Source organism: Cherax quadricarinatus, chromosome 81, assembly GCF_038502225.1.
Source record: "Cherax quadricarinatus isolate ZL_2023a chromosome 81, ASM3850222v1, whole genome shotgun sequence".
In the NCBI taxonomy this organism is placed as follows: Eukaryota; Metazoa; Arthropoda; class Malacostraca; order Decapoda; family Parastacidae; genus Cherax; species Cherax quadricarinatus.
In genome coordinates this window covers 3,247,044-3,271,980 of record NC_091372.1, presented here as the reverse complement: position 1 = coordinate 3,271,980, position 24,937 = coordinate 3,247,044, and the positions used below count along the sequence as shown (strand labels likewise).

General features: G+C 38.9%; 1 protein-coding gene across 2 annotated transcripts in view; it reads right to left on the bottom strand.

Moving 5' to 3' along the window:
* Su(var)3-3 (lysine-specific histone demethylase Su(var)3-3) overlaps positions 1-24,937 on the bottom strand; it is a 121,796-nt gene that overhangs the window by 17,678 nt on the left and 79,181 nt on the right. For both annotated transcript variants that reach the window (XM_070102259.1, XM_070102262.1), the window contains exon 14: positions 1,897-2,057. In XM_070102259.1, coding sequence (XP_069958360.1) covers positions 1,897-2,057 — 161 coding nt within the window. The remainder of the gene's footprint in view (positions 1-1,896; positions 2,058-24,937) is intronic.

Genomic DNA, 24,937 nt, shown 5'->3' with positions numbered 1-24,937 from the left:
AAAAGTATGAAATTTGATGGAAAACTTACAGAATTATGCTCTTGCGAAGTTAGCGGTCTCGGCGAAGTTTACATATCGGCAATTTTGCCCACTTTGAGCCCCATTTTCGGCCAATTCCACTGTACTAGTCGACAAAAAACATTTTCTCTATTGAATGAGTGCAAGAAACCACCCTTTTACCAATTTCAACCATCCAGTACAGTGGTCAGAATTTAGCAATTTTGCCAATTTCACACAAATACAAAAGATGCCAATTTCTGAACAGGGTCCAGAATAAACAAGAAAGACATTCCTGGGACTAAAATGACATTTCCTCTGTTCATTAGTCACGTCTCAAGGCCCCTCTTACATTCTTTTGCTTTCCACTTTGAATTTTTATTCTCATAAAAAATAGATTTACTGTTATGCAGACTACTGCATTAGTGTGAAAAATGGTATAAATAATATTGGCACACTTGCGAAAGAATATTAGACTCACCAGTTGACGTGTATTGGATGCTTGGCATGATTTGTTTACTTTTGAACTTTCGTAAAAATCAAACATTTCTGCTACTTTGAGCTCAATTTCATGGTACTTTTCATCGTAAAACCAGTCAAAATCATCTGTAATATGTCTCCCATTCTATAAAATGAGACCAAGAAAACTAGAATACAACAATAAATACCATACGAAAATACAGTGCAAAGTCGCTGTTTTATTCCAAAAAAACGGTCCAAGTTTTCTTTTTCTCATTATGCACTGTGTGCTGCAGGATTTTTTTTATACTGTGCACACTGACCACATAGACCCATTCTTTCATATGTAGGCCTACCAGCTTTCTCCCACTAGATTTGAGGGCGCTAGAATTTAGGCGTACTAGTACGTCAAAAACCCTGGGTCGTAAGCCATACTAGTACGGCCGAAACCCTCAAAGGGTTAAAACTGATGCAATAAAAGTAAAACTGCCCCCAAACAAAATTTTTGTACAAATATCTTTTTGAAATGGGAGGAAGGGGCTAGTAACCCCTTGTCCTGCATAAATCAAAATGAAAAGTTTTAATATGATGTGCTACTCAACAAAGTGCAAAGCCAAAAAATTCCACATTAATTAAAGAGCATCAACTCCTATTTAATATTTTGGAGAGATGTGTTTTCTTTTAACACAGCAGCAGCAGCCGTCTGCCACTGAGGTAGAGTGACTCAATAAAAAGGAAACACTGTCAGCGCTATTCATTCCATCACTGTCTTGGAATATTTTTAAAATCAGTATACAGGAAGGCCCCATTCATATGGTTCTACGGTCAGCAACTCCAAACGGTAAGCAAAAATCACTAGTGTGTGGAAAAGAGCTGTTTTTTTATTATGAAATGTCTAAAATGCCTGATACCATTTTTACACTATCATATATTATGTGCTCAATATAGCTAGGCATAAAAAAAAAAGATAAAGTAAGATAAATACATAATACATACAATACTTACCTTAAAATACGGTAATGGTGGTCCTTCCCTTACACAACTGTTGTACAAAAATGGCGATAATGGTGGAAAAATAGTAAAAGCACCGAACACAATGAACAATGGCTCAACTGAAAACCACCGAAATATTAAGACAACAAAAAGAGGGTGTCAAAAATGCAGAGTCCTACTGTACAAAGACTGATAAAATGATGCATCACTCAACACACACAGTAGTGCAGCCAAATAATTACTCCCTCAAGGGTACTGTTCCCTTCATTAAAAATTTTGGAAAGCTATATAACCTTAAACCTGCTTCTGGGTGCAAGAAAGACTTTAAGGTAGTTTGGTTGCACCGGCTTTCATGAAGACTAAGTTATAGAACAACAAAAATCCACACATCAACAAACCTTCACAAATATATATAAATATATATGAGAGAGAACAAACACAACTCACTTGTGGTACAGCAGAATTTCCAAAAATGCCCTTAAGCACAGCAATGCAGCGGCCGACAATAACATCATCACTGACATTTTCCATTATTGCCGCAGCTTCACCAGCGACCAATGCTAGAAGAACTGGTGCTCGATACAGGTTCCAAAACAGAAATAATTCACCTGTGATGGGAAAGAAAAACTGTTTTGTATAAAGTAATACCAAATATAGTAGGACCCCCATATCTGCGGGGGATACCCCAGTATCTGCCACGGGTACCAACACCATGAACAGTAGCACACCTTATGTATAAGTCCTATACATACCTATTACAAAGTTTAATTAATAAATTATGCACAATAAGTGGAGAATTATCACTTTCTGACTGATGGGAAGCACTTCATGGGTTCTCTTAAGCTTTGAAGAACTGTCACCTTCTCTACATTTGCAATTTTGGGCCATTATTATACAAAATTAACAGGTATTTTTGAGCTACAGTAAACCATGGATAACTGAATTAGTGGATACTGAATTAGTGGATAAGGGGATTCTACTGTAAATATCAACAATTGACATAGGAACAAGCCCTTCATGTTAACATATGGAACCCAACAAGTAACATGGAACCCAACAAGTAACATTCAAAAATGTTGTACTGAGAAAACTGTATACCGCTTTCCATAAAAAATAAAAAACTTTTAAGAGAAAAACTTAAAAAAAATATACTACTGGAATAGCTTATATATGGGATGATATACGTAATTTAGAATAGGTTAAAACAAAGAAAAAAATCTACAATGCAGTTTAAAGCAATAAAGATGACCAATGAAGATCACCATCAATAAAGTTCACCATCAATAAACGTCACCATCAATAAAGATCATCAATAAAGATCACCATCAATAAAGATCACCATCAATAAAGATCACCATCAATAAAGATCATCAATAAAGATCACCATCAATAAAGATCACCATCAATAAAGATCACCATCAATAAAGATCACCATCAATAAAGTTCACCATCAATAAAGATCACCATCAATAAAGTTCACCATCAATAAAGGTCACCATCAATAAAGATCATCAATAAAGATCACCATCAATAAAGATCACCATCAATAAAGATCACCATCAATAAAGTTCACCATCAATAAAGATCATCAACAAAGACCATCAATAAAGATTACTTTCAATAAAGGTCACCATCAATAAAGATCACCATCAATAAAGGTCACCATCAATAAAGGTCACCATCAATAAAGTTCACCATCAATAAAGGTCACCATCAATAAAGATCACCATCAATAAAGATCACCATCAATAAAGATCACAATCAATAAAGATCATCAATAAAGATCACCATCAATAAAGATCACCATCAATAAAGTTCACCATCAATAAAGTTCACCATCAATAAAGATCACCATCAATAAAGTTCACCATCAATAAAGATCACCATCAATAAAGTTCACCATCAATAAAGATCACCATCAATAAAGATCACCATCAATAAAGATCACCATCAATAAAGATCACCATCAATAAAGATCACCATCAATAAAGTTCACCATCAATAAAGATCACCATCAATAAAGTTCACCATCAATAAAGTTCACCATCAATAAAGTTCACCATCAATAAAGATCACCATCAATAAAGATCACCATCAATAAAGTTCACCATCAATAAAGATCACCATCAATAAAGATCACAATCAATAAAGATCATCAATAAAGTTCACCATCAATAAAGATCACCATCAATAAAGATCACCATCAATAAAGTTCACCATCAATAAAGATCATCAATAAAGATCACCATCAATAAAGTTCACCATCAATAAAGATCACAATCAATAAAGATCATCAATAAAGATCACCATCAATAAAGATCACCATCAATAAAGATCACCATCAATAAAGTTCACCATCAATAAAGATCACCATCAATAAAGATCACCATCAATAAAGTTCACCATTAATAAAGATCACCATCAATAAAGTTCACCATTAATAAAAATCACCATCAATAAAGTTCACCATCAATAAAGATCACAATCAATAAAGATCACCATCAATAAAGATCACCATCAATAAAGATCACAATCAATAAAGTTCACCATCAATAAAGTTCACCATCAATAAAGATCACAATCAATAAAGTTCACCATCAATAAAGTTCACCATCAATAAAGATCACCATCAATAAAGTTCACCATCAATAAATATCACCATCAATAAAGTTCACCATCAATAAAGATCACCATCAATAAAGATCACCATCAATAAAGTTCACCATCAATAAAGATCATCAATAAAGTTCACCATCAATAAAGATCACCATCAATAAAGATCACCATCAATAAAGTTCACCATCAATAAAGTTCACCATCAATAAAGATCACCATCAATAAAGTTAACCATCAATAAAGATCACCATCAATAAAGATCACAATCAATAAAGATCACCATCAATAAAGATCACCATCAATAAAGTTCACCATCAATAAAGTTCACCATCAATAAAGATCACCATCAATAAAGATCACCATCAATAAAGATCACAATCAATAAAGTTCACCATCAATAAAGATCGCCATCAATAAAGATCACCATCAATAAAGATCACCATCAATAAAGATCACCATCAATAAAGATCGCCATCAATAAAGATCACCATCAATAAAGATCACCATCAATAAAGATCACCATCAATAAAGATCACAATCAATAAAGTTCACCATCAATAAAGTTCACCATCAATAAATTTCACCATCAATAAAGATCACCATCAATAAAGATTTGTAGATGAATGGTTCAGAGAACCGACATGTTAATAAATTAGACACATGTGCAACTCTTGGGTATCTTTACTGAGGAAACGTTTCGCCACACAGTGGCTTCATCAGTCCATAAAAAGGAGAATCTTGAAGAACAGGAGGAGAATGAGGTAATCAGTCCCTCAACCTTGAGTCGAGTCGAGTTGAGTTGAGTCGACTCAAGGTTGAGGGACTGATTACCTCATTCTCCTCCTGTTCTTCAAGATTCTCCTTTGTATGGACTGATGAAGCCACTGTGTGGCGAAACGTTTCCTCAATAAAGATACCCAAGAGTTGCACATGTGTCTAATTTATCAACATGTCGGTTCTCTGAACCATTCATCTACAAACCTGTCAGACACTGCAACTTCTTGGGATCTTAATACTTGGGAATTCTTCGCTTGCCTAATTCTTGGGCACGACCTACTTCAAGATTGAACAAATGTTACACGACCTATGACTGCTGCACCTCTCCTGCCAACGGTTTATAAGCTCCTTCTCAGCACGTATGCCGTATTCTATTCAAGATTGATGGACTGACCACATCGACTCAAGGTTGAGGGACTGATTACCTCATTCTCCTCCTGTTCTTCAAGATTCTCCTTTGTATGGACTGATGAAGCCACTGTGTGGCGAAACGTTTCCTCAATAAAGATACCCAAGAGTTGCACATGTGTCTAATTTATTGCACATGTGTCTAATTTATCATCAATAAAGATCAATAAAGAGGGTGATTGCTAGGTTATGCTCACTGAAGAAAAATGTTATAATAAATGAGTTCAACTGATGAGTCTGCTTATATTTTATATTAGGTTACGTATATAATCACTAATTTTCTACTTAATTAAAATCAAAAGGTTGACTTTCACATAAGATTAGCTGAAAAAACTACAGTATTTGTTACAATACAGTTTCAGTGCTACAATTATGAGTCTTAAGCACATGTAATCAAAAATCAATTTAATAAAAACTTTTAAAATATGCTGAATACTGACATAAAAACAAAGCTACAGGACATTCAGACATTTAGAGAGGACAGAACAAAATACGATGACTTAGTGTGTGTATAAATCTGTAGTGGAGGGAAAGTGGGGTCAACCTAGGAAAGTTTGGAGGGAGGGGGTAAAGGAGGTTTTGTATGTGAGGGGCTTGGACTTCCAGCAAGCATGCATGAGTGTGTTAGATACAAATGAGTGGAGACAAATGGTTTTTATGACTTGATGTGAAGTTGACTATGAAAGAGGGGTGGGGATATTTGCAGTTTTGAACTGTGGTATCGCCCCTCTGGCAAGACACTGAAGACAGCCAATGTGTTAATAAAAAAAATAAGAATAAGAATAAGAATCTTTCCTCCCTAAGCCATGCGTGTTGTAAAAGTCAACTAAAATGCCGGGAACAATGGGCTAGTAACCCCTTTTACTGTAAAAATTACTAAAAAGAATAAGAAGAAAATTGTCAAAGTGGGAAGTCTGAATGTGCGTGGATGTTGTGCAAATGATAAGAAAGAGATGATTGTGGATGTTATGAATGAGAAGAAGCTGGATGTCCTGGCTTTAAGTGAAACAAAGCTGAAGGGAGTGGGAGAGTTTCAGTGGAGAGGAATAAATGGGATTAGGTCAGGGGTTTCAAATAGAGTTAGAGCTAAAGAAGGAGTAGCAATAATGTTGAAGGATAAGCTATGGCAGGAAAAGAGGGACTATAAATGTATTAATTCAAGGATTATGTGGAGTAAAATAAAGGTTGGATGCGAAAAATGGGTTATAGTAAGCGTATATGCGCCTGGAGAAGAGAGAAGTGTAGAGGAGAGAGAGATTTTGGGAAATGTTGAGTGAATGCGTGGGGAGTTTTGAACCAAGCGTGAGAGTACTTGTGGATGGGGATTTCAATGCTAAAGTGGGTCAAAATGTTATGGAGGGAGTAGTAGGTAAATTTGGGGTGCCAAGGGTAAATGTAAATGGGGAGCCTTTAATTGAGCTATGTGTAGAAAGAGATTTGGTAATAAGTAATACATATTTTATGAAAAAGAGGATAAATAAATATTGAAGGTATGATGTAGCACGTAATGAAAGTAGTTTGTTAGATTATATATTGGCGGATAAGAGGTTGATGGGTAGGCTCCAGGATGTACATGTTTATAGAGGGGCAACTGATATATCAGACCATTATTTAGTTGTAGCTACAGTTAGAGTAAGAGGGAGATAGGACAAGTAAGAGAGAGGTGAAAGTGTATAAACTAAGGGAGGAGGAAGTTCAGGTGAGATATAAGCAACTATTGGCAGAAAGGTGGGCTAGTGCAAAGATGAGTAGAGGGGGGGTTGAAGAGGGTTGGAATAGTTTTAAAAATGCAGTATTAGAATGTGGGGCAGAAGTTTGTGGTTATAGGAGGGTGGGGGCAGGAGGAAAGAGGAGTGATTGGTGGAATGATGAACTAAAGGGTGTGATAAAGGAGAAAAAGTTAGATTATGAGAGGTTTTTACAAAGCAGAAGTGTTATAAGAAGAGCAGAGTATATGGAGAGTAAAAGAAAGGTGAAGAGAGTGGTGAGAGAGTGCAAAAGGAGAGCAGATGATAGAGTGACAGAGGCACTGTCAAGAAATTTTAATGAAAATAAGAAAAAATTTTGGAGTGAGTTAAACAAGTTAAGAAAGCCTAGGGAACGTATGGATTTGTCAGTTAAAAACAGAGTAGGGGAGTTAGTAGATGGGGAGATGGTGGTATTAGGTACATGGCGAGAATATTTTGAGGAACTTTTAAATGTTGAGGAAGAAAGGGAGGTGGTAATTTCATGCACTGGCCAGGGAGGTATACCATCTTTTAGGAGTGAAGAAGAGCAGAATGTAAGTGTGGGGGAGGTACGTAAGGCATTACGTAGAATGAAAGGAGGTAAAGCAGCTGGAACTGATGGGATCATGACAGAAATGTTAAAAGCAGGGGGGGGATATAGTGTTTGGAGTGGTTGGTACTTTTGTTTAATAAATGTATGAAAAAGGGGAAGGTACCTAGGGATTGGCAGAGAGTATGTATAGTCCCTTTATATAAAGGGAAGGGGGACAAAAGAGATTGTAAAAATTATAGAGGAATAAGTTTACTGAGTATACCAGGAAAAGTGTACGGTAGGGTTATAATTGAAAGAATTAGAGGAAAGACAGAATGTAGAACTGCGGATGAGCAAGGATGTTTCAGAGTGGGTAGGGGATGTGTAGATCAAGTGTTTAAATTGAAGCATATATGTGAACAGTATTTAGATAAGGGTAGGGAAGTTTTTATTGCATTTATGGATTTAGAAAAGGCATATGATAGAGTGGATAGGGGAGCAATGTGGCAGATGTTGCAAGTATATTTAATAGGTGGTAAGTTATTAAATGCTGTAAAGAGTTTTTATGAGGATAGTGAGGCTCAGGTTAGGGTGTGTAGAAGAGAGGGAGACTACTTCCCGGTAAAAGTAGGTCTTAGACAGGGATGTGTAATGTCACCATGGTTGTTTAATATATTTATACATGGGGTTGTAAAAGAAGCAAATGCTAGGGTGCTTGGGTGAGGGGTGGGATTAAATTATGGGGAATCAAATACAAAATGGGAATTGACACAGTTACTTTTTGCTGATGATACTATGCTTATAGGAGGTTCTAAAGAAAAATTTCAAAGGTTAGTGGATGAGTTTGGGAGTGTGTGTAAAGGTAGAAAGTTGAAAGTGAACACAGAAAAGAGTAAGGTGATGAGGGTATCAAATGATTTAGATAAAGAAAAATTGGATATCAAATTGGGAAGGAGGAGTATGGAAGAAGTGAATGTTTTCAGATACTTGGGAGTTGACGTGTCGGCGGATGGATTTATGAAGGATGAGGTTAATCATAGAATTGATGAGGGAAAAAAGGTGAGCGGTGCGTTGAGGTTAAGGTGGAGTCAAAAAACGTTATCTATGGAGGTAAAGAAGGGAATGTATGAAAGTATAGTAGTACCAACACTCTTATATGGGTGTGAAGCTTGGGTTGTGAATGCAGCAGCAAGGAGACGGTTGGAGGCAGTGGAGATGTCCTGTCTAAGGGCAATGTGTGGTGTAAATATTATGCAGAAAATTCGGAGTGTGGAAATTAGGAGGTGTGGAGTTAATAAAATTATTAGTGAGAGGGCAGAAGAGGGGTTGTTGAGATGGTTTGGCCATTTAGAGAGAATGGATCAAAGTAGAATGACATGGAGAGCATTTAAATCGGTAGGAGAAGGAAGACGGGGTAGGGGTCGTCCTCGAAAAGGTTGGAAGGGGTAAGGGAGGTTTTATGGGCGAGGGGCTTGGACTTCCAGCAGGCGTGCATGAGCGTGTTCGATAGGAGTGAATGGAGATGAATGGTATTTGGGACCTGACGATCTTTTGGAGTGTGAGCAGGGTAAGATTGCTGGTGTCTTTTTCTGTCTCATAAACATGCTAGATAACAGGGATATCTTGCTACTCCTACTTACACTTTGGTCACACTTCACAGACATGCACATGCATATATATATACATACATCTAGGTTTTTCTCCTTTTTCTAAATAGCTCATGTTCTTCTTTATTTCTTCTATTGTCCATGGGGAAGTGGAAAAGAATCTTTCCTCCGTAAGCCATGCGTGTTGTATGAGGCGACTAAAATGCCTGGAGCGATGGGCTAATAACCCCTTCTCCTGTAGACATTTACTAAAAAAGAGAAGAAGAAAAACTTTATAAAACTGGGATGCTTGAATGTGCGTGGATGTAGTGCAGATGACAAGAAACAGATGATTGCTGATATTATGAATGAAAAGAAGTTGGATGTCCTGGCCCTAAGCGAAACAAAGCTGAAGGGGGTACAGGAGTTTCGGTGGGGGGAAATAAATGGGATTAAATCTGGAGTATCTGAGACAGTTAGAGCTAAGGAACGGGTAGCAGTAATGTTGAAGGATCAGTTATGGAAGGAGAAAAGAGAATATGAATGTGTAAATTCAAGGATTATGTGGATTAAAGTAAAGGTTGGATCCAAAAAGTGGGTCATAATAAGCATGTATGCACCTGGAGAATAGAGGAATGTAGAGGAGAGAGATTTTGGGAGATGTTAAGTGAATGTATAAGAACCTTTGAACCAAGTGAGAGAGTAATTGTGGTAGGGGACCTGAATGCTAAAGTAGGAGAAACTTTTAGAGAGGGTGTGGTAGGTAAGTTTGGAGTGCCAGGTGTAAATGATAATGGGAGCCCTTTGATTGAACTTTGTATAGAAAGGGGTTTAGTTATAGGTAATACATATTTTAAGAAAAAGAGGATAAATAAGTATGCAAAATATGATGTAGGGCGAAATGACAGTAGTTTGTTGGATTATGTATTGGTAGATAAAAGACTGTTGAGTAGACTTCAGGATGTACATGTTTATAGAGGGGCCACAGATATATCAGATCACATTTTAGTTGTAGCTACACTGAGAGTAAAAGGTAGATGGGATACAAGGAGAATAAAAGCATCAGGGAAGACAGAGGTGAAGGTTAATGAACTAAAAGAGGAGGCAGTTAGGGTAAGATATAAACAGCTATTGGAGGATAGATGGGCTAATGAGAGCATAGGCAATGGGGTCGAAGAGGTATGGGGTAGATTTAAAAATGTAGTGTTAGTGTTCAGCAGAAGTTTGTGGTTACAGGAAAGTGGGTGTGGGAGGGAAGAGGAGCGATTGGTGGAATGATGATGTAAAGAGAGTAGTAAGGGAGAAAAAGTTAGCATATGAGAAGTTTTTACAAAGTAGAAGTGATGCAAGGAGGGAAGAGTATATGGAGAAAAAGAGAGAGGTTAAGAGAGTGGTGAAGCAATGTAAAAAGAGAGCAAATGAGAGAGTGGGTGAGATGTTATCAACAAATTTTGTTGAAAATAAGAAAAAGTTTTGGAGTGAGATTAACAAGTTAAGGAAACCTAGAGAACAGTTAAAAATAGGAGAGGAGAGTTATTAAATGGAGAGTTAGAGGTATTGGGAAGATGGAGGGAATATTTTGAGGAATTGTTAAATGTTGATGAAGATAGGGAAGCTGTGATTTCGTGTATAGGGCAAGGAGGAATAACATCTTGTAGGAGTGAGGAAGAGCCAGTTGTGAGTGTGGGGGAAGTTCGTGAGGCAGTAGGTAAAATGAAAGGGGGTAAGGCAGCCGGGATTGATGGGATAAAGATAGAAATGTTAAAAGCAGGTGGGGATATAGTTTTGGGGTGGTTGGTGCAATTATTTACTAAATGTATAAAAGAGGGTAAGGTACCTAGGGATTGGCAGAGAGCATGCATAGTTCCTTTGTATAATGGCAAAGGGGACAAAAGAGAGTGCAAAAATTATAGGGGGATAAGTCTGTTGAGTATACCTGATAAAGTGTATGGTAGAGTTATTATTGAAAGAATTAAGAGTAAGACGGAGAATAGGATAGCAGATGAACAAGGAGGCTTTAGGAAAGGTAGGGGGTGTGCGGACCAGGTGTTTACAGTGAAACATATAAGTGAACAGTATTTAGATAAGGCTAAAGAGGTTTTTGTGGCATTTATGGATTTGGAAAAGGCGTATGGCAGGGTGAATAGGGGGGCAATGTGGCAGATGTTGCAGGTGTATGGTGTAGGAGGTAGGTTACTGAAAGCAGTGAAGAGTTTTTACGAGGATAGTGAGGCTCAAGTTAGAGTATGTAGGAAAGAGGGAGATGATTTCCCAGTAAAAGTAGGCCTTAGACAAGGATGTGTGATGTCACCGTGGTTGTTTAATATATATTTATAGATGGGGTTGTAAGAGAAGTAAATGCGAGGGTCTTGGCAAGAGGCGTGGAGTTAAAAGATAAAGAATCACACATAAAGTGGGAGTTGTCACAGTTGCTCTTTGCTGATGACACTGTGCTCTTGGGAGATTCTGAAGAGAAGTTGCAGAGGTTGGTGGATGAATTTGGTAGGGTATGCAAAAGAAGAAAATTAAAAGTGAATACAGGAAAGAGTAAGGTTATGAGGATAACAAAAAGATTAGGTGATGAAAGATTGGATATCAGATTGGAGGGAGAGAGTATGGAGGAGGTGAATGTATTCAGATATTTGGGAGTGGACGTGTCAGCGGATGGGTCTATGAAAGATGAGGTGAATCATAGAATTGATTAGGGGAAAAGGGTGAGCGGTGCACTTAGGAGTCTGTGGAGACAAAGAACTTTGTCCTTGGAGGCAAAGAGGGGAATGTATGAGAGTATAGTTTTACCAACACTCTTATATGGGTGTGAAGCATGGGTGATGAGTGTTGCAGCGAGGAGAAGGCTGGAGGCGGTGGAGATGTCATGTCTGAGGGCAATGTGTGGTGTAGATATAATGCAGAGAATTCGTAGTTTGGAAGTTAGGAGAAGGTGCGGGATTACCAAAAATGTTGTCCAGAGGGCTGAGGAAGGGTTGTTGAGGTGGTTCGGACATGTAGAGAGAATGGAGCAAAACAGAATGACTTCAAGAGTGTATCAGTCTGTAGTGGAAGAAAGGCGGGGTAGGGGTCGGCCTAGGAAAGGTTGGAGGGAGGGGGTAAAGGAGGTTTTGTGTGCGAGGGGCTTGGACTTCCAGCGGGCATGCATGAGCGTGTTTGATAGGAGTGAATGGAGACAAATGGTTTTTAATACTTGACATGCTGTTGGAGTGTGAGCAAAGTAACATTTATGAAGGGATTCAGGGAAACCGGCAGGCCGGACTTGAGTCCTGGAGATGGGAAGTAGAGTGCCTGCACTCTGAAGGAGGGGTGTTAATGTTGCAGTTTAAAAACTGTAGTGTAAAGCACCCTTCTGGCAAAACAGTGATGGAGTGAATGATGGTGAAAGTTTTTCTTTTTCGGGCCACCCTGCCTTGGTGGGAATCGGCCAGTGTGTTAATAAATAAAAAAATAATTCAGGGAAACCGGTTATTTTTATATAGCCGGACTTGAGTCCTGGAAATGGGAAGTATAATGCCTGCACTCTAAAGGAGGGGTTTCGGAATATTAGCAGTTTGGAGGGATATGTTGTGTATCTTTATACGTACGTACATGCTTCTAAACTGTGATTATGTGTGAGTGAGGTGAAAGTGTTGAATGATGATGAGGGTATATTCTTTTTGGGGATTTTCTTTCTTTTTTGGGTCACCCTGCCTCGGTGGGAGACGGACGACTTGTTGAAAAAAAAATATATATGTATATATAAGTCAAATGTCTGCACTGATTGCAGTATCATACCTGCATCCAGTACAAGCAGAGATTGTGACATTGAACAATTTTACACCAAATTCCTTTTTAAATTTTGTATACGTGTTATAATGAACTGTAATAAGAGTTTCCCTGTAAATATATTGTGTTAAATTTGAAATGCATTTCAAAATACTACTGTGCCTCGTCTTGTGTCTTGTTCGTTTGGAGATCAATAAATGCACTATGTCATCTTCATATATTTTATTTCATGTATAAACTTGAAGAGGAAAAACAGTTCTTGGGGATGAAGCACTATGACAGATGAAGCACTATGACAGATGAAGCACTGTGACAGATGATGCACTATGACAGATGAAGCACTGTGACAGATGAAGCACTATGACAGATGAAGCACTGTGACAGATGAAGCACTATGACAGATGAAGCACTATGACAGATGAAGCACTGTGACAGATGATGCACTATGACAGATGAAGCACTGTGACAGATGAAGCACTATGACAGATGAAGCACTGTGACAGATGATGCACTATGACAGATGAAGCACTGTGACAGATGAAGCACTATGACAGATGAAGCACTGTGACAGATGAAGCACTATGACAGATGAAGCACTAGGACAGATGAAGCACTGTGACAGATGATGCACTATGACAGATGAAGCACTGTGACAGATGAAGCACTATGACAGATGATGCACTATGACAGATGAAGCACTGTGACAGATGAAGCACTATGACAGATGAAGCACTATGACAGATGAAGCACTGTGACAGATGATGCACTATGACAGATGAAGCACTGTGACAGATGAAGCACTATGACAGATGAAGCACTGTGACAGATGAAGCACTATGACAGATGAAGCACTATGACAGATGAAGCACTGCGACAGATGAAGCACTATGACAGATGAAGCACTGTGACAGATGATGCACTATGACAGATGAAGCACTGTGACAGATGAAGCACTATGACAGATGAAGCACTGTGACAGATGAAGTACTATGACAGATGAAGCACTGTGACAGATGAAGCACTATGACAGATGAAGCACTATGACAGATGAAGCACTGTACAGATGAAGCACCATGACAGATGAAGCACTGTGACAGATGAAGCACTATGAGAGATGAAGCACTATGACAGATGAAGCACTATGAAAGCTGAAGCACTGTGATAGATGAAGCACTATGACAGATGAAGCACTATGACAGATGAAGCACTATGATAGCTGAAGCACTACGATAGATGAAGCACTATGACAGATGAAGCACTATGATAGATGAAGCACTATGACGGATGAAGCACTATGATAGCTGAAGCACTACGATAGATGAAGCACTATGACATGAAACACTATGATAGATGAAGCACTATGACAGATGAAGCACTATGATAGATGAAGCACTATGACAGATGAAGCACTATGATAGCTGAAGCACTACGATAGATGAAGCACTATGACAGATGAAGCACTATGATAGATGAAGCACTATGATAGATGAAGCACTATGACATGAAACACTATGACAGATGAAGCACTATGATAGATAAAGCACTATGATAGATGAAGCACTATGACAGAGGAAGCACTATGACAGATGAAGCACTATGACAGAGGAAGCACTATGGCAGATGAAGCACTATGACAGATGAAGCACTATGACAGATTAAGCACTGTGACAGATGAAGCACGATGAAGCACTATGACAGATGAAGCACTATTATAGCTGAAGCACTATGACAGATGAAGCACTATGACAGAGGAAGCACTATGGCAGATGAAGCACTATGACAGATGAAGCACTATGATAGATGAAGCACTATGACAGATGAAGCGCTATGACAGATGAAGCACTGTGACAGATGAAGCACTATGACAGATGAAGCACTATGATAGATGAAGCACTATGATAGATGAAGCACTATGATAGATGAAGCACTATGACAGATGAAGCACTGTGACAGATGAAGCACTATGATAGATGAAGCACTATGATAGATGAAGCACTATGACAGATGAAGCACTATGACAGATGAAGCACTATGATAGATGAAGCACTATGACAGATGAAGCACTGTGACAGATGAAGCACTATGATAGATGAAGCACTATGATAGATGAAGCACTATGACAGATGAAGCACTATGATAGATGAAGCACTATGACAGATGAAGCACTATGATAGATGAAGCACTATGATAGATGAAGCACTATGATAGATGAAGCACTATGATAGATGAAGCACTATAACAGATGAAGCACTATGATAGATGAAGCACTATAACAGATGAAGCACTATGATAGATGAAGCACTATGATAGATGAAGCACTATGATAGATGAAGCACTATAACAGATGAAGCACTATGATAGATGAAGCACTATAACAGATGAAGCACTATGATAGATGAAGCACTATGATAGATGAAGCACTATGACAAATGAAGCACTATAACAGATGAAGCACTATGATAGATGAAGCACTATAACAGATGAAGCACTATGATAGATGAAGCACTATAACAGATGAAGCACTATGATAGATGAAGCACTATAACAGATGAAGCACTATGATAGATGAAGCACTATGATAGATGAAGCACTATGATAGATGAAGCACTATAACAGATGAAGCACTATGATAGATGAAGCACTATAACAGATGAAGCACTATGATAGATGAAGCACTATAACAGATGAAGCACTATGATAGATGAAGCACTATAACAGATGAAGCACTATGATAGATGAAGCACTATAACAGATGAAGCACTATGATAGATGAAGCACTATAACAGATGAAGCACTATGATAGATGAAGCACTATAACAGATGAAGCACTATGATAGATGAAGCACTATAACAGATGAAGCACTATGATAGATGAAGCACTATAACAGATGAAGCACTATGATAGATGAAGCACTATAACAGATGAAGCACTATGATAGATGAAGAACTATAGCACAGATGAAGCAATATGATAGATGAAGCACTATAACAGATGAAGCACTATGATAGATGAAGCACTATAACAGATGAAGCACTATGATAGATGAAGCACTATAACAGATGAAGCACTATGATAGATGAAGCACTATAACAGATGAAGCACTATGATAGATGAAGCACTATAACAGATGAAGCACTATGATAGATGAAGCACTGTGATAGATGAAGCACTATGATAGATGAAGCACTATGATAGATGAAGCACTATGATAGATGAAGCACTATGATAGATGAAGCACTATAACAGATGAAGCACTATGATAGATGAAGCACTATAACAGATGAAGCACTATGATAGATGAAGCACTATAACAGATGAAGCACTATGATAGATGAAGCACTATAACAGATGAAGCACTATGATAGATGAAGCACTATAACAGATGAAGCACTATGATAGATGAAGCACTATGATAGATGAAGCACTATGATAGATGAAGCACTATGATAGATGAAGCACTATGATAGATGAAGCACTATAACAGATGAAGCACTATGATAGATGAAGCACTATAACAGATGAAGCACTATGATAGATGAAGCACTATAACAGATGAAGCACTATGATAGATGAAGCACTATAACAGATGAAGCACTATGATAGATGAAGCACTATAACAGATGAAGCACTATGATAGATGAAGCACTATAACAGATGAAGCACTGAAGCACTATGATAGATGATAGATGAAGCACTATGATAGATGAAGCACTATGATAGATGAAGCACTATAACAGATGAAGCACTATGATAGATGAAGCACTATAACAGATGAAGCACTATGATAGATGAAGCACTGTGACAGATGAAGCACTATGATAGATGAAGCACTGTGATAGATGAAGCACTATAACAGATGAAGCACTATGATAGATGAAGCACTATAACAGATGAAGCACTATGATAGATGAAGCACTATAACAGATGAAGCACTATGATAGATGAAGCACTATAACAGATGAAGCACTATGATAGATGAAGCACTATGATAGATGAAGCACTATGATAGATGAAGCACTGTGACAGATGAAGCACTATGATAGATGAAGCACTATGATAGATGAAGCACTATGATAGATGAAGCACTATGATAGATGAAGCACTATGACAAATGAAGCACTATAACAGTTGAAGCACTATGATAGATGAAGCACTATAACAGATGAAGCACTATGATAGATGAAGCACTGTGATAGATGAAGCACTATAACAGATGAAGCACTATGATAGATGAAGCACTATAACAGATGAAGCACTATGATAGATGAAGCACTATAACAGATGAAGCACTATGATAGATGAAGCACTGTGACAGATGAAGCACTATGATAGATGAAGCACTGTGATAGATGAAGCACTATAACAGATGAAGCACTATGATAGATGAAGCACTATAACAGATGAAGCACTATGATAGATGAAGCACTGTGATAGATGAAGCACTATAACAGATGAAGCACTATGATAGATGAAGCACTATAACAGATGAAGCACTATGATAGATGAAGCACTATAACAGATGAAGCACTATGATAGATGAAGCACTGTGACAGATGAAGCACTATGATAGATGAAGCACTGTGATAGATGAAGCACTATAACAGATGAAGCACTATGATAGATGAAGCACTATAACAGATGAAGCACTATGATAGATGAAGCACTGTGATAGATGAAGCACTATAACAGATGAAGCACTATGATAGATGAAGCACTATAACAGATGAAGCACTATGATAGATGAAGCACTGTGACAGATGAAGCACTATGATAGATGAAGCACTGTGATAGATGAAGCACTATAACAGATGAAGCACTATGATAGATGAAGCACTATAACAGATGAAGCACTATGATAGATGAAGCACTATAACAGATGAAGCACTATGATAGATGAAGCACTGTGACAGATGAAGCACTATGATAGATGAAGCACTGTGATAGATGAAGCATTATAACAGATGAAGCACTATGATAGATGAAGCACTATAACAGATGAAGCACTATGATAGATGAAGCACTGTGATAGATGAAGCACTATAACAGATGAAGCACTATGATAGATGAAGCACTATAACAGATGAAGCACTATGATAGATGAAGCACTATGAGAGATGAAGCACTATGAGAGATGAAGCACTGTGACAGATGAAGCACTATGATAGATGAAGCACTATGAGAGATGAAGCACTGTGACAGATGAAGCACTATGATAGATGAAGCACTATGAGAGATGAAGCACTGTGACAGATGAAGCACTATGATTGATGAAGCACTATGAGAGATGAAGCACTGTGACATGAAGCACTGTGAAGGACAAAGCACTATGAAATATAACCAGACATGTTGTAATAGTGCCATTCACACTGTGATGTTTGTGCTTCTATCGTAAGAGTTATTAAATGACAATTGCTAAATCTCAGGGGCCCAAGACTGTTCAACAGCCTCCCACCATGCGTAAGGGGAATTACCAATAGACCCCTGGTTGCCTTCAAAACGGAGCTGGACAGTCACCTAAAGTCAGTACCTGACCAGCCAGACTGTGGTTCATACGTTGGTTTACATGCAGCCAACAGTAACAGCCTGGTATATCAGGCCTTGATCCACCACGAGGCCTGGTCACAGACCGGGCCAAGGGGGCATTAACCCTCAGAATTACCTCCAGGTAGGTAGGTAGACTCTACCTTAGTGGTAAATTATAAGATACATGTGCAACACTAGCAATTTTTATTGATTCCTGGTGTTGCACATTTTTCTTTACTTGTTGATAAGACACACGTTGGTATACCTGGAGCATCTTCTGGGGGGTCAATGTCCCCACCAGACAGTCCTTGATGATGCACTGACTTTCTTGGGTTATCCTGGGTGGCTAACCCTCCGGGGTTAATCGTTTCTCGGTAATTGTTTCACGTTAAGCCACACCAACAACACTCTCTCCACATCTTCGAGTAATACAGCTGATTGTGGTGCAGCAACAACAACAGCTGACTGTGGTGCAGCAGCAGCTGCACCTTTGGCAAGAACAGCTTCCTTGATTGCCATTTTCTTACCCACAATAGTAGCGATGGTTGATTGGGGTTTATTATACAACCTGACCAGCTCAGAGACACGCACTCCACTTTCATACTTAGAAGTGATCTCTTTCTTCATCTCCATAGTAATTCTCACCCTTTTTGCTGTAGGGTTGGCACTAGAAGCTTTCTTGGGGCCCATGGTGACTTATTTTGCAGGTGCAATCACTACAAAGGCTGTGATAATATGAAATGTTCCAGTTGTTGTATGTTTGGAAATGACCGCGATGGCTGGCTGGCTTGTAAACACTGACACCCAAGGGACAAGTGAGGTGCGCTCAGGCCAAAGTGGACGCGTATGGTACGGAACGAATAGCGCTGGTCGGGTTTTTAAGCGCTAGTTGAGGCAAAATTTTTGCGTTTAAATGTATCGCTAGTCAGATTTATCGTTAATCGATGCCATCGCTGGTTAAGGGTCCACTGTAATTGTATAAATAATGTCAGTGCATTCCTAAATGTGTATCAGACTGGCCACTTGGATGTGTATTAGACAAATGATGTCATTTGTATACTCTAGAATACAGTGGACCCCCGTGAATTCGCGGCTTCAGTAATTTGCGGATTTTTCCTTAGAACCTAACTAATAATTGTTCATGGAAATTCCTGCAAATTTGCAAAATTTTTGTTTTGCTTTTTTCGTGGCAATATATAACTTTTATGCATTTTAACGCTAAATACAGTGGACCCCCGGTTAACGAACTTTTTTCATTCCAGTAGTATGTTCAGGTGCCAGTACTGACCGAATTTTTTCCCATAAGGAATATTGTGAAGTAGATTAGTCCATTTCAGACCCCCAAACATACACGTACAAACGCACTTACATAAATACACTTACATAATTGGTCGCATTTGGAGGTGATCGTTAAGCGGGGGTCCACTGTATTAAGAAAAATATAATTTAATAATTTTGTAACGTAAATATTAACGTGAATTTAGCAAAATTTCCATATACAGTGGTCCCTCAATAATCGTAAGGTTCGATAGTCGTAATTTTCGAAAATCGTAACGTTATTTTCGTCAAAACATTGGCTCGCTAATCGTAGTTTGACTCGCGAATAGTCATTCATCTGGGACGTGTACGCATGGCTCTGAGCCGTTCCCAGCCAGTGTGCCACTGTTTACCAGTGAGCGATGGTCCCATCACTTGCTCATATGAAATATTTCATAATACTGTATTCCATTCATTTTAGTGCTTGCAACTACTAAATAAGCTACCATGGCTCCAAAGAAAGCTCCTAGTGCCAAGCCTTTGGTTAAGAAGGTGAGAAATATGATTGAATTTAAGAAAAACATCATTGAACAATATGAAAGTGGCATACGTGTGGGCGAACTGGCCAGGATGTATAACAAACCCCATACAACCATAGCTTCCACCGTGGCCAAGAAAAAGGAAATCAAGGAAATTGTTGTTGCAAAGGGGGTAAATATGCTGACAAAAATAAGATCACCAGTACTCGAAGATGTTGAGAAGTTATTATTGGTGTGGATAAAAGAGAAACAATTAGCAGGAGATAGTCTTATGACGTCGATTATTTGTGAAAAGGCTAGGCAGTTGCACGATCTGGTAAAGAAATTGCCTGCAATAAGTACTGATATTTGTGAATTTAAGGCCAGCAAAGGTTGGTTTGAAAGATTTAAGAACCGTAGTGGCATACACAGTGTGGTAAGGCATGGTGAGGCTGCCAGTTCAGATAAAATTGCAGCTACAAAATTCGTAAGTGAATTCAAGGAGTACATAGAGGCTGAAGGACTGAAACCTGAACAAGTGTTCAACTGTGATGAAACAGTCCTCTTTTGGAAGAAAATGCCAAAGAGGACCTACATTACTCAGGAGGAAAAGGGACTGCCAGGACACAAGCCTATGTAATACAGGCTGACGCTCATGTTATGTGCTAATGCTAGTGGGGATTTCAGAGTGAAGCCATTACTAGTGTACCATTCTGAAAATCCCAGTGTTCAGGAAAACAATGTTATGAAGAGTAAATTGTGTGTGTTTTGGAAATCTAATAGTAAGGCATGGGTCACGAGGGAATTTTTTGTCAGGTGGTTCAATGAAGTGTTTGGCCCTAGTGTGAAGAATTACCTCCTGGAAAAGAAATTGGATCTCAAGTGCCTCCTAGTAATGGACAATGCACCTGCTCATCCTCCAAACTTGGATGACCTAATTTTGGAGGAGTTTGGGTTCATCACAGTAAAGTTCTTGCCCCCGAATACCACTCTTCTCCTCCAGCCCATGGACCAGCAGGTCATATCAAACTTTAAAAAACTCTACACCAAAGCAATGTTTCAAAGGTGCTTTAATGTGACCTCGGACTCACTTGACCCTAAGAGATTTTTGGAAAGAACACTTCAGTATCCTCCATTGCATAAGCCTTATAGGTAAGGCTTGGGAGGGAGTGACTACCAGGACTTTGAACTCTACTTGGAGAAAACTGTGGCCAGATTGTGTCCACAAGAGGGATTTTGAAGAGTTTGGGACTGACCCTGATGAGCCTATGTCAGTTGTTAAATCTATTGTGGCACTGGGGAGTTCCATGGGGTTGGATGTGAGTTTGGAGGATGTGGAAGAGTTGGTGGAAGACCACAATGAAGAGCTCACCATTGAGGAGCTGCAAGAGCTTCAGCAGGAACAGGAACAGATTGCAGCTCAGAATCTTGCTGCAGAGGAGGAGGAAGAGAGATGGAAGAAGGTGCCTTCTTCAGAAATTAAGGAGATTTTTGAAATGTGGGGTAGGATGGAAAGATTTATGGAGAAACATCACGCTGACAAGGCTGTTGCAAGCCATGTTGGCAACATGTACAGTGACAAAGTCTTGGCCCATTTTAGGGAAGTGTTAAAGAGACGCCAGAAACAGAGCTCTCTGGACACTTTTTTTTTGCGAGACAGGACTCCAGTGACTCTCAAGCTGGTCCTAGTGGCATTCTCAAGCTGGTCCTAGTGGCATTAAGAAACAGAGAAGAGAAGTAACCCCAGAAAAGCACTTGGTACCTGAGGTGTTGATGGAAGGGGATTCCCCTTCCAAACAGTAATTCAATCTCTCTCCTCCTCCAGTCTCCCATACACTAAGAAGAATCACCAATAAAGGTAAGTGTTATGCTGTTAATGTTTCATTCATCATGTGCCATTGTATTGTTTACATACTACATCTATATTTCATGTAAAAAATTTTTTTGTTTTAATACTTCTGGGTGTCAGGAACGGATTAATTGTATTTACATTATTTCTTATGGGGAAAATTGATTCGAAAATCGTAAATTTCGATAATAGTCACACTTCCAGGAACAGATTAACTATGAAAAATGAGGGACCACTGTACAATATAGTACAGTGGAACCTTGGCTTACGAGTGCCCCAACATGTGAGTTTTTCAAAATACGAGCAGTCGTTTGGTCGATTTTTTGCTTCCATATGCGAGTGCAATTTCAAGATGCGAGCGGGCCTCAAGGGAGGTTCCTTGACGCTGGTGAGGGGGCTCTTGCACTTAATCTAGGGAGTTGTATCTCAGTTGTTTGTTGGACTATCATATTGAAACTTTGGCAATGTATGATGGAAAGATGCTTCTTAACCTACACCAAAATTGAAAGAAATCGAATCATAAATAACGGAGTTCACTTCTCAGCCATTAGCCACCCATTAGCAGCATAATAATTTCATATGGTTTTTATTGGTGGTATTCTCATTTTTTTGGTCTCATTTGTTAGAATGGAAAATATATAATAGAAATAAATGTGATTTTGATTGGCTTCACGATGAAAAGTACCTTGAAATTGAGCTCAAAGTAGCAGAAATTTTTTATTCTTTGGCGATGTTCAAGAGTAAACAAATGACGTCACCATTCAATACCCGTCCAACTGGCCATTCCAATACACAGTACAGTTATTTCAGTTATTTTAATAATGCAGTAGCCTGCATAACAGTAAATCTATTTTTGTGTGAATAAAAATTCCAAATAATAAGCAAGAGTATTATTATAAGAATGCGTAAGTACTAATAAATAATAATAATAATAATAATGGATTTATGAAGGATGAGATTAATCATAGAATTGATGAGGGAAAAAAGGTGAGTGGTGCGTTGAGGTATATGTGGAGTCAAAAAACGTTATCTATGGAGGCAAAGAAGGGAATGTATGAAAGTATAGTAGTACCAACACTCTTATATGGATGTGAAGCTTGGGTGGTAAGTGCAGCAGCGAGGAGACGGTTGGAGGCAGTGGAGATGTCCTGTTTAAGGGCAATGTGTGGTGTAAATATTATGCAGAAAATTCGGAGTGTGGAAATTAGGAGAAGGTGTGGAGTTAATAAAAGTATTAGTCAGAGGGCAGAAGAGGGGTTGTTGAGGTGGTTTGATCATTTAGAGAGAATGGATCAAAGTAGAATGACATGGAAAGCATATAAATCTATAGGGGAAGGAAGGCGGGGTAGGGGTCGTCCTCAAAAGGGTTGGAGAGAGGGGGTAAAGGAGGTTTTGTGGGTAAGGGGCTTGGACTTCCAGCAAGCGTGCGTGAGCGTGTTAGATAGGAGTGAATGGAGACGAATGGTACTTGGGACCTGACGATCTGTTGGAGTGTGAGCAGGGTAATATTTAGTGAAGGGATTCAGGGAAACCAGTTATTTTCATATAGTCGGACTTGAGTCCTGGAAATGGGAAGTACAATGCCTGCACTTTAAAGGAGGGGTTTGGGATATTGGCAGTTTGGAGGGATATGTTGTGTATCTTTATATGTGTATGCTTCTAGACTGTTGTATTCTGAGCACCTCTGCAAAAACAGTGATAATGTGCGAGTGTGGTGAAAGTGTTGAATGATGATGAAAGTATTTTCTTTTTGGGGATTTTCTTTCTTTTTTGGGTCACCCTGCCTCGGTGGGAGACGGCCGACTTGTTGAAAAAAAAAAAAAAAAAAAAAAATCAAATTAAATAAAGATTTATATACTGAAATCAATGAGAAATCAAGTACATGCATATAAAAAATAATAATAACATTACACTTACCTTTACTGAAGACTTCTGGGTGGATGGAAGACGGGAGGAGGGGATAGGAGGAAGGTGTTCATGTCGGTTCTCTGAACCATTCATCTACAAATCTGTCAGACACTGCAACTTCTTGGGATCTTAATACTTAGGAATTCTTCGCTTGCCTAATTCTTGGGCACGACCTACTTCCACATTGAACAAATGTGACACGACCTATGACTGCTGCACCTCTCCTGCCATACGGTTTATAAGCTGCCTCTCCGCTGATATGCCGCATTCTATTCAAGATTGGTGTTTATTATTGTTTGGAAGGAGAATCTCCTTCCATTAGGACTTTAGGTAGCAAGTCCTTATCTGGGGTTATTTCCCTTCTTCTTTTAATGCCACTGGGAACAACCTGAGAGTCACTGGACCCCTGTCGCACAAAATATCTGTCCAGAGAGGTCTTTTTCCGGCATTTCTTTAAGATTTTCCTGAAGTGGGACACAACACTGTCATTGTACATGTTGCAGGTATTGCTTGTTTCAGCTTGGTCAGGGTGATACTTTTCAACAAAACTTTGCAACTCATTCCACTTGGCACAAATCTCCTTAATCTTTGAAGAAGCCACCTCATCCACTCCCTCTTCCTCCTCCTCTGAAGCAAGTTCCTTGGCTGTGGTCTGATGCTGTTCCAGTTGAAGTTCTTGCAGTTCGTCAGTGGTTAGCTCTTCCCTGTGGTCCTCCACCAACTCTTCCACATCCCCGTCACTCACCTCCAACGCCATGGACTTGCCCAATGCCACAACACTTTCCACAACAGGCAGAGGGTCAGCAGGGACAGGGTCTGCCTCAAACCCTTCAAAATCCCTCTGGATCGTGTTCCTCACTTTATTTACCAAAGGGCTTGCACTAGCTTTCCTTGGGTCCATGATGACTTATTTAGCAGTTGCAAGCACAAAAAACAATGGATTATTATGAAATGTATGAACATGTGGGATGATGGTCACGTGTTGGTAAACAATGGCACACTGAGCGTG